Source organism: Fragaria vesca, linkage group LG4, assembly GCF_000184155.1.
Source record: "Fragaria vesca subsp. vesca linkage group LG4, FraVesHawaii_1.0, whole genome shotgun sequence".
NCBI lineage: Eukaryota > Viridiplantae > Streptophyta > Magnoliopsida > Rosales > Rosaceae > Fragaria > Fragaria vesca.
Window position 1 is genome coordinate 14,488,968 of NC_020494.1, and position 11,248 is coordinate 14,500,215.

At 37.8% G+C, this 11,248-nt stretch overlaps 1 protein-coding gene and 1 pseudogene across 1 annotated transcript in view; both read left to right on the forward strand.

The window, feature by feature from the left end:
* LOC101301962 (DNA topoisomerase 3-beta-1-like) overlaps positions 1-8,317 on the forward strand; it is a 10,725-nt gene extending 2,408 nt beyond the window's left edge. The window contains exons 6-15 of the mRNA XM_004296930.1: positions 488-728; positions 1,568-1,730; positions 1,828-1,947; positions 3,417-3,496; positions 3,887-4,165; positions 4,534-4,702; positions 5,235-5,363; positions 5,459-5,671; positions 6,233-6,412; positions 7,682-8,317. Of these exons, the coding sequence (XP_004296978.1) occupies positions 488-728; positions 1,568-1,730; positions 1,828-1,947; positions 3,417-3,496; positions 3,887-4,165; positions 4,534-4,702; positions 5,235-5,363; positions 5,459-5,671; positions 6,233-6,412; positions 7,682-8,317 (2,210 nt within the window). The remainder of the gene's footprint in view (positions 1-487; positions 729-1,567; positions 1,731-1,827; positions 1,948-3,416; positions 3,497-3,886; positions 4,166-4,533; positions 4,703-5,234; positions 5,364-5,458; positions 5,672-6,232; positions 6,413-7,681) is intronic.
* Positions 8,318-10,236: 1,919 nt separating this feature from the next.
* Positions 10,237-11,248, forward strand: part of LOC101310603 — a 3,094-nt pseudogene continuing 2,082 nt past the window's right edge.

Below are 11,248 nucleotides of genomic sequence, written 5' to 3' on the forward strand. Positions count from 1 at the left end.
TCTCTCTCTCTCTCTCTCTCTCTCTCTCTCTCTCTCTTCCTCTTTTACTTCTTTTTTACAAATTATTGTTGATTATAAAATAATAAAACCTTAAACTAGATAAAGAAGGATGCTTTTGTATGCCATGATATATTTTTTTTTCCTTGGACAATTTTATGTTATGTCAGTAAATTGGCATATAGTACTTGTCTAACATTGTTTAATAAGTAGTCAGTGAACAGAATCTGTTTTAATTTATGGTACGGTTAGTCTGTCTCTCTGAATTGTACGTATAGGTGGTTTTAATACCTTATATTCTTTAAGTTCTCTTGAGATACTTATACAAGTACCTGGGAAGGTGGCTTTTAAGAGCTCATTTCTGGGTGGACATGATCAGGACATTTCCAATAATTCTCTGCTTTGTAGTGACACCTTCTCAACATTATATAAACTGAAAGCTTATACAGTTATACCAATATTTGACAGGCTCTGTAATTTGTTGTTGCAGTTATTGATTGTATTGGCCACACAAATGAAACTAAAAGAAAGGTATATCGCGCACGATTTTCTTCTGTTACCGAGAAAGACATTTTGAAGGCCATGGACAACCTTGTTGAACCTAACAAAGATGAGGCATTGGCTGTAGATGCTCGACAAGAGATAGATTTGAAAGTTGGAGTTGCCTTTACACGTTTTCAAACAAGTTTTTTCCAGGGAAAATATGGAAATCTTGATGCCAGAGTTATCTCGTGCGTTCTCTCACACCTCCCTCTTATGTTTTCTTTGTTGATTTTTATCTTTAATATGTTCCACACCAACTAAAGTAGGCCTTTTGATGTATACTAAATGTTCTAGGCCAGAGTTCGTAGATTGTTGGTTCTTTTCTGTAAACTATTCACTGGAGGATGCAAGTTGCTATTATACGAAGATATTTGCATTTTATTGACTGTCTAGTGTCTACAGATATTTTGTTCTGCTTCAATTTCTTGTCTTGCAATCAATATCAATCATGTGTTTTTCTGCATATTTCTGCTTTCTTCAAAGTTCCTTTTACAAAGATTAACTTAGTCGTGTAGCAGTTCGGCACGTAAGGTGAATATAGATTAAAGACGGGCTGTTCTAGGTGCAGTTTTTCAGTGTTCTATCTGTGTAATATAGAATTCAGGATCTTGGTTTTATGAATGGAGTATAAAAGATGAATTTTGTTTAGGATATAGAGGGGTGGTAGCTTTGGGATGTGCCCATTTTGATTCCTTTATGGGCATTGATTACTAGGGACCATTCCCTTTACTCTGTTATGCTGGATTTGTTAGCTGCAGTGACTGAGGCTTGTTTAGCTGTCTTTTTTGAGATGTAATCTTTGTTAGTCTGGGGTTTCCTTATCCGTCTTTTGTGATTAGTTCTTTTTATTTTCTTCCTGTTTTTCTTGTGCCAATAAAATCTTCTAAGTATATAGCATGAGGAGCATATTGATTTTATTCTATCGGGCACTGTTTAATAATTTATTTTTGGATATTAATAGGCCCATTCTCAATGTTCATCTCTAGCACTAGCCATCAAATAATCAATCTTAATATTTTTCTTTCAGCTATGGGCCGTGTCAAACTCCTACTCTTGGCTTCTGTGTACAGCGCTATTTGCAGATAAATACGTTTAAACCTGAAAAATTCTGGTCTGTACGCCCTTACATATTACAAAGTGGCTATGAACTTCAGCTAGATTGGGAGCGTAACAAATTGTTTGACGTTGATGTGAGGCCTTTGTTGCTTTTTTCTTCTTACTTTAGTGTATGACTTTATGAACATTCCCTTATATTGAAAAGCTTCTTGAGCCTTTTACGTGTTGTAGGTTGCTGTGATGTTTCAAAAGTTAGTAATGGACGATGGAATTGCAGAAGTGACTGAAATATCAGAAAAGCAGGAAAGCAAAGGTCGTCCCTCTGGTCTTAATACAGTGAATCTGTTAAAGGTAATATACTGATGAAATTCGTAAATACAAGTATTGTGTGGGATTGCCTATTGTTGAATGCATTCTGAATAGGAATGCCTAAGAAATAAAAAAGAAGAAGACATTGACTAATCCAGGTTATCAAGTCATCTGTATCCGTCTCTGGGTAGTTACATTGAAAGTTTATGCACTAGAACATATATAACTCAGATGGGCACTGGTTGAGTAAAAAAGGACGGATATGTTCCTTGCCAAGATTCTAGTCAACTAAACAATTGTCTTTCTAAAAGTTAAGTTTCCAAGAAATTAGAAATTCATGTCTGGAGAAAGTTATGTAAGATCAATTACTAATGCCTTACAGAGCTTATGGCAAATTTAACTACTGCTGATATTAGAAACCAAAAAAAATAAAATAAAAGGACTCTTTAAGAGAACCATTCTTATTTCATATCTGTAGCATGTAGTAGCTGTCTTGTATAAGTCATCAAAAAGTTCCAAGTTCCAACCCATTTTATTTAGAAGAGAAATAAGATAGTTGATCTTAGCTTGTTGTAGGTGGAACTGTTCGCTATTGTTCGTGATTAGAATGAGTTTGGAATGTTGGAAGAAATTAATCTTGTAAAAGTTCTTTGAGTTCATTTTAGTAGTCGGCTAGTTACACCTTTCCCCCTATTGTTGTTGTTATGTGTAAAATGGTTCTGAATGTGTCAATCATTTGTCTTGCATTATCCCAATGAAAAAGCATCCTATGTGGGACGATATATTGTTTGGCTTACTGTGTGAAAGATGCATGTTCCTTGGTGGGGTAAATAGACAGTGGTTAGAAAATGCGCTGAATGGCCATATTTTTTTGTTATTTGCCTAGAGAGAGATGAAGAAATGTTCAAGAATTTTTGAAAGGGGAGAAGTTCCTGTTATTATGGTAACGGGGTCATTTTCGAGGATCTTTATGTTGGTTCCTCTGAATTTCGTCCTGGTTCTTTCCATGCTCTTCTTTACAATTTGAATGCAGCTGCTTTAGTGGTTGTATTTGGGTAATTTGATTGTAAAGAAATAAGAAACTTTCAAGAATCTGAAAGGAGGAATTGTTTTTATGGGGGAACGGGTTCAGTTTTGAGTATCTGGGTATTGGTATGGATTCTTTCCATGCGATTCCTTACAATTGGATGCTGCTACAAGTTATGTTATTGTTACTTTTGTTAAGCTTGATGCTATCGTGAGTTATTGACTTGTTGTCTAGATCTTTCTTTCATAGTGGATAATCTATAACTTCCTTTTTGGTTTCAATTGAAATATTAATAAGAAAAAGGTATCCTTGCTTCCTTTCGGAAAGTTCAGAATTTATGCTTTGAACTTGTTTAGTAGATATGTTATAGCTCCTTTGTCTTGTAATTATAAGAAAAATGGTTAAATGGGTGTTCGAATTCTTTTTTATGCATTGAAATAATTTGAGTATGTTACAATTATTTTCCTATGCAATTTCAATACAGGTTGCTTCAAGTGCACTAGGCTTTGGACCACAAATGGCTATGCAAGTTGCTGAACGCCTGTATACACAAGGCTTCATCAGGTTTGTTGATGTTCTCCATAGAGTAGTTGATTATTTACATTTTTTGTTGTTGACAGGGTATGTTGAAATACAAACAGAAACATTTTCCAGATAAGTAGACTCTAGTCCAGAACAAAGATTCATCAGGTTTTAGTTTGGATAGAGTACTGTTGTCTGTTGCATAGCTGGTTAAACACATTCAAAGATTGTAGTGTGGCCAGTGGCTCTGGGTCTTGTTACTCGTGTTAACTGGCCTTCCAGATTAAAGTGGTAAACTAGCAAACCTAGAGACCACTTCACTTTAAGCTTTTGTGTGTTGGTATACTTTTGTCTGCACATTATTAAGCTTCATTTTTCGTTTGAAGCATTCTGATAGTTGTCTGACAGTATATGTTTATGCTCATTCTATAGCTATCCGCGTACGGAGAGCACAGCATATCCTTCTTCTTTTGACTTCAAAGGCACACTTGGTGCACAGGTAAATAACCCCGTATGGGGTAGTTACGTACAGAGGCTGCTCAGTGACGGTTATCAAAAACCACGATCTGGGACAGATGTAGGTGATCATCCTCCTGTTACTCCCTTAAGATCTGCGACTGAGGATATGCTGGGAAATGATGCATGGAGATTATACGAGTATGTCTGTAAACACTTCATAGGGACTGTATCTCCAGACTGCAAGTATGTAAGGTAAGAGTTTCATGTTTACTGACTTGACAAACTGCATGTACGCTCTTCATTTGCACTTGGATTCAGTATGTTCCATGGTCATGTTAGCTGAAACATTTGGAATAATTAAGCTACTTTACAGCTTTGATTAGATTTTCTGGATGTTAATTAGTGGGACGCTTCACCATTGTGTATACAGTTGGTTCAAATTCCTGTTAGAGATAGGAAATTAACATAAACAATGTTACAAGTTGCACCACGGTTATGGCATTTGATTTGAAGTTGCTTGAACTTGACACTGTTACTTGGATGTTTGATCACTGCTTTAGCTTTCTCTGTGAGCCATATGTTAATGTTTAAATTGATTTGCATCTCAATGTTGATTCCAGAACAAAGGTGGAATTTTCAATTGGAGGAGAGATCTTCCACTGTGTAGGACAACGTGTTTTGGTGAAGGGATTTACTTCTATTATGCCATGGTTAGCAGTAAATGAGAAAAATCTTCCTCAATTTACGAAAGGTGAGAAAATTGAGGTTGCCAGAGTGGACCTTCATGAGGTAAATGGGTTGAGCCTTCATTTTCCACTTGTACTTTATCTTCATTTTCTTCAGCTAACTGAATTCATATAGACTTGTTAGTACGTGTGTTCTCAAATTTATTCTTATGTTTTGAGTCTACATGAGGGGGAGAGCTTCCAATGAGGTTCTTATAATGAGGACCAAGTGAGGGCTTTTGAATGAACGGTTGGATGACATGCACATTGGAATTTGAAAATATCAATTAAAGTTTAAAACCCTCATCCAACCGTTCATTCGAAAGGTCTCACTTGGTCCTCATTAAAAGCTCTCCCATACATGAGGTATCTGCATCGTGTTGGATTTTATTTATGTTTTTCTTTTGGTCTAATTTTGGGGAGGGGGAGAGGATTCCAATTCATGTCAGTGCCTCTGTTTAGAAGAAAGGATTATGCTCTTTGCTGAAACCTGTGGATAAGTGTGGGAAGGACAGAAAAGAGAGGGAAATAATGCTCTATAAATAACCTGGTGTGATGGTATATTATTGTCAATTTTGAATCTTTAAATTTTTCAGGGGATGACTTCACCTCCGGAATATCTAAGTGAGAGTGAGCTAATTTCTCTTATGGAGAAGAATGGAATCGGCACAGACGCATCAATATCTGTTCATATTAACAACATATGCGAGCGCAATTATGTGCAGGTTTCTTTCTCTTTCTTCTCCCTGCTGAAAGTTTGTTAATATAATTTAAAATGCATTTTATGAGACTTTTGTTTTGCTTTACAATTTACTGGCAGGTACAAGCTGGCAGGAAGTTGGTTCCAACTGCCTTGGGTATTACTCTAATAAGAGGCTATCAATGTATTGATCCAGATCTCTGTTTGCCAGATATCCGTAGTTTTATTGAGCAGCAGATTACTCTTGTTGCTAAGGGTCAAGCAGATCATTTTCGTGTTGTGCAGCATGTTCTACAACAGTTCCGACAAAAATACAGTTATTTTGTAAAGCAGGTTAGCATCTACCTATTGATAACATATGCGTAGATTACAACATGCTTATGATGTAATCCATTTTCTGCTGTTGAGTTTTGATGCGGAATTTGCCGCTGCTTCTCTGTCTCACTCGCTCTTGTTCTCTCTCTCTCTCACACACACGCACACTCTCTCTCTCTCTCTCTCTCTCTCTCTCTCTCTCTCTCTCAAGCGCGCACACAAATATTTGACTGGTCAATGATTGTTACAAAACAGTATCAGTTTTGTGTATTATATCTTCATTGGTTTCAAATATTTTTGGCTTACTGTGGAGGGGTTTTGGGTTGCTGCAGATTGTTTGTATCTAATCATGTTAGATATATTCTTCACTACAGCTATAATCTTCCATTAAATTGAGCTCATCTATCCAGTTTTAGGCCATTAACATCCACTATGATGCTTTTCTTCTCCAGGTCTAGTAGATCTAATGAATTTCTTTATACCTCCATCAATTCTGGTTAATGTTAAAGTTTGCATATGAACATGGACTTCATTAAGATCGAAAACTTGGTCTTGTAAATTTCTTTCTCTTTGGTGTAGATTGAAAACATGGATGCATTATTTGAAGCACAATTCTCTCCACTTGCTGACTCAGGACGAGTTCTCAGTAAATGTGGCAAATGTCTACGGTATATGAAGCACATTTCAACTCAACCTTCTCGCCTCTATTGTAATACATGCGAAGAGGTTTATTATCTCCCTCAGAAGGGTACCATTAAGGTATGGACTATCATAGTGAATTGCATTATCTAAAGTCTCAATATAGTAAGCAGCAGTATCACGAGTAGAAATCAAGCTTGTTTGGTATCATTTAGTGTTTTATATTGTACAATAAGATCTAAGTTCTCATATAATTCTCATAAAATTTCGAATAAATCTATTAAATGATGGCCAGAAAGACTATTATATGAAGTGGAAAACATCAGATGATAGACAATGTAAAGGATGGCCATTGCATATAGATAAGGCACGCTCTTTATGGTTGTCAGTGTTTGAATATATCTATATCACTGACTTTGGAACTTCTAGGATGGATTGGCAATAAGGTTACAGTTTGATTGGAACATTTTTCATTATTCAAGTACCTCCTCGTACATGTGATTTAGTTGAGAAAAGAAAAGGACTAAATTCAGTTTACTCTCTCAAACTTTAGGACTAAAATCAGTTTGGTCCTTGATCTTTTTTTTAAATCACGTTGGTCCTTGTACTCTCAAATGACATCATCTAAGTCCAAAATTTAAATTTTAGTGCAAAAATGGGTGAGTTTGGTCCTTGAAAAATGACGTTTTTTCATCGTTAGAATGTTTATTTGCCCTCTTTGTAGGTTAAAAAGCTCAAATGTGGATCCCCATGTCAGTTTCAAGTCAGCAAATGATATTATTTTTTGAGCCATATTAAAATTTTGGACTTAGTTGATGATGTTTGAGAGTACAAGGACCAACGTGATTAAAACAAAAGGTCAGGGACCAAATTGATTTTAGCCCTAAAGTTCAGGGTGTTAAACTGAATTTAATCCAAAAGAAAATTAGCAATACCGTCTTTAAAAATAGTGCAAAACTATGTTGGCCAACTTTTACCAAATGAGTCTGGACGCAAAAATCATCATCTACATATAATACAGCCAGTCACAACTCACAACACTGCACAATGGCTTCTGAAGTATAGTAGAGTACACAGATATTTGGGATGTTAAGCATTCATACTGCCTCTACATCTAAATGTGTACCATAATATTCATGAGAAGAAACTCTTGTCCTCGCTAAGCATGTTTGTTTGACCATTTCTCAAGAAAAATTTGTATATGAACTTATTAGGCTTTAGAAAAATTTGTATTTGTTTATTCATGACCCAATATCCGTTAGCTTATTAGGCTTTACAAAAGGAACTGCTTTCTCTTTTTATCGTCAAGAATGCCTCTTAGTAGCATCCTGTTCCGAATTCTTATTAAAGAACTTCCAGTGCATAACCAAAGCAATTGCTTTTTTGCAGCTATACAAGGAACTTACGTGCCCTCTGGATAACTTTGAGCTATTAATCTGCTCTATGCCTGGCCCAGATGGTAAGTCATTTTCTCTTTGCCCCTACTGCTACAATAGTCCTCCATTTGAAGGTATCAATACTCTCTTTGGAGCTGCAAAATCTGGTTCATCTGGCAAGTTAGGAAAGGGAGCTGGCATGCCATGCTTCCTTTGCCCACACCCCACATGTCGACATTCATTGATAACCCAAGGAGTCTGTGCTTGTCCGGAATGTACTGGAACTCTTGTTCTAGACCCCGTAAGTGCTCCCAAGTGGCGACTATGTTGCAATATGTGCAATTTCCTTGTACTCCTCCCACAAGGTGCTCATCAAATCTCCACTACTCCAGACCGGTGTCCTGAGTGTGACTCGACAATCATAGAAGTGGACTTCAATAAAAAGACAACACCCTTGGAAGATGGAGCAACCTTATACTCTGGTTGCATTCTTTGTGATGAGTTACTCCATTCACTTGTGGAGATGAAGTATGGAAAGTCGTTTTTCAGAGGTTCAAGAGGAAGGGGTAGAGGATCAAGGAGGGGTAGGGGAAGAGGGCGGGGTACTGGGAAAATGGTGGATCCTAAAATGAGCTTCCGTGATTTCTGAGCCGTATTTATCTGATTATTATTATTATTATTATTATTATTATTATTATTATTTTCCGGTTTTGGTTATCAATGCCATCTTTCTTCTTAGCCTAGGTGTTTTTCATCTATAATGTAACAATCATATAACAAGATAAGTGAAAGGAAAATGAAATTGCCATATTTCTTTTCTTTTTTGCTGCTGAAGATGTTCAGCTATTCAACAAATTTCTCTATGTAGGCGGTTACCAGCTGACTTTAGAGTCTGGCATTTTACTCCCATGGGTAATCTTGCCGCTAATAGTGCTTATGTAGTAGCAAGGGATACGATTGTGAAGCTAGAGAGAGGCAATGTCTTGTCTTGGTCTTGATTCAGATTTTTGGAAAAGTTTAATGGAAGAGACTGAACTCTTAGAATGAAGGGTTTTGTGGCATTTAGAGGATAGCGTCGTGTATCTCGGCCGGCGTGGCTACGCAGCGGACTTGCGAGTACGTTGTGGCGGAGGAGCTCGATGTCGGGAATAGAGACTGATCTCATTGTTGAGGTGTGGATAATCAATCGATCGTTGTTAGATCGGAATGTGAGGATGTTGGGTGCTTTCGTCGTCGGAACAGGGTTTTGAGGTTGACAGCTTGTAATCAACGTCACCGGAGATGTCGACGGAGTTGGAGGTCGCCATTGCCGGTGCAACTCAGATTGTGGTGGAATTCAGGATCTGCAGCAATGCAAGGTCGTCGGAGGTCAAGGTGTTGTCGAGAGTCACCTCGATCACCTCCATCGGACATATATCAACGTTGCTGGAGTCGACCACATCTAGAGGAGTGATGCGACGATAGTCGGGGGAGAGAGAGAGAGAGAGAGAGAGAGAGAGAGAGAGAGAGAGAGAGAGAGAGAGAGAGAGAGAGAGAGAGAGAGAGAGAGAGAGAGGGGTAAAATCAATAGTTTATTAAGAATCATTAAAATGGGCTCAGAAGAAAAATTTTAATAAACCGACACATAATCCAGCGTAAAGCTGTGAATTGTTCTCAAGCATCAAAAGAGCAAAACCGAAACTCTCTTAAGTAATTGAATAAAGGAGACGCTCATAGCAAGAAAACGAATCCAAAATCAAGTCCTTGTCTCTTCATCCTAATCCTATTCCAAAACAAGAACACCTTACCCAATCGACTCCGCAAGACAAAAACTCAATCAAGACAACATCACAATAGTTTTCTTCTCTTTTCTTTTTCTTCCTCTGTTAAACAAAAACAAGCGTGGCCGTGGATCATCCGCGTACCTATAATGTCCTAACTTAACCACTCGTTAAGCTGTTGGGTTTTAATCATATGATCCACCCACTTATAAGTTATATTTTATTTGTCACTTTTCTGATTTAAGATATAGTCTTCTCCAACACGTTCAATACGCTCCCTCACGTGCAAGTCTTTCTGTGGCTTATAAGCAAGTCTTTTCTCCTTATCATTGATGGGCTATCCGCATCATCAGTGTCCATGTTGCCTGCTATAGAACAGCTTGCACAAACATTTAAGACACAGCTTGCTAAGAAGGCAAAGAAAACAAAGTCAAAGCAGCAGCTTTGAATCTGCAAAGCAGTAGCTTTGTTCCTGCATATTTTCTATCAGCATTAGGATTATTTTACTTTCTATGTTTTCATTAGGATTTAAGTTTTATTTAGAATAAAGGATTCCTAGTTCTAGTATGATTAGGTTTATTTCTATGCCTATATAAGGCCCCTGCTAAATTGTATTTTCATTCAAGTTATCAATAAGAAAACCCAAAAAGCAATTAGAGTGGAAACTCTTGTGTTTTAGGCTTGTGCCTGTGTTTTGCTAGTGGATTCTAGCTTACTCCATAAGGTTTCGACGCTTGACTAAACCTTGTTTCTATCGTGATTACGCTTCCGTATCATTTGGTAACCAGAGCCGGGATTCGCCCTCTCAATGGGAGACGATTCAGTGGACGAAATCACCATCACCAACTTCGCCGACGCTGGTCGTGCGATTAAAGACATTCAGAAGGATTTACGGGATCATTCGAAACTTGTAGCTGACCAATTCGAAATCTTCCGACAGCAGACACAAGATTTTGTGAGAGAATCAGTGCAAGATGCAACAGAGGAAATTCGACAATTAATTTTGCAGATGAACGTAAATCCAATAGGAGATGCTCATCTCACCAACGGATTTGCCGGAGGTCGTGGACATCGCCGAGAACGCCACATGGGAATTGATGATCAACGCGCTATGGGATTCGCCCGTAGACGTGGCCATCAACAAGGAGGTCAACGTATCGGAGGGTTTGAACGTGACCAAGACTTTGAAGAAACCGCACAACGAGAACTCATTGAATTTGCCAACTTCAATGAAAGGGAACCTACTTATCAACGACGTCAAGGAGGCGAAGACTTTAAGATTAAGGCTGATATCCCTAACTTCACTGGAAATTTAAATGCTGACGAGTTCTTGGATTGGCTTATGGAAGTTAAGAGGTTCTTTGAGCTTATGGGAATCGCTGCAAACAAGCGTGTGAAGTATACAGCTTATAAACTAAAAGGTATTGCAGGGCATTGGTGGCAGCAAATACAAGAAGAGCGATTCGAGTCAGGCTTGGCTCCAATTGTAACCTGGGACGTTATGAAGATGCTCTTGGAAGAAAGATTTTTGCCAGATGATTATGAGCAAACATTATTTGAGCAATACCAAGAGGTTTCTCAAGAGAACAGATCAGTCCAGGACTTCACAACCGATTTCTATCGGCTTGCAGAACGAAACAAATTGAAAGAGACTAAAGCTCAACAAGTTGCAAGATATATACGGGGATTAAATCCTCAAATTCAGGACAAAATTGGGTTGCTTACATTCAAGGATGTTGGAGAAGCTCACAAGATGGCCTTGAAAGTTGAAAAGCTTGCAAAAAGCACCATTGCAACAACAAATAACCGACGGAGCTGGA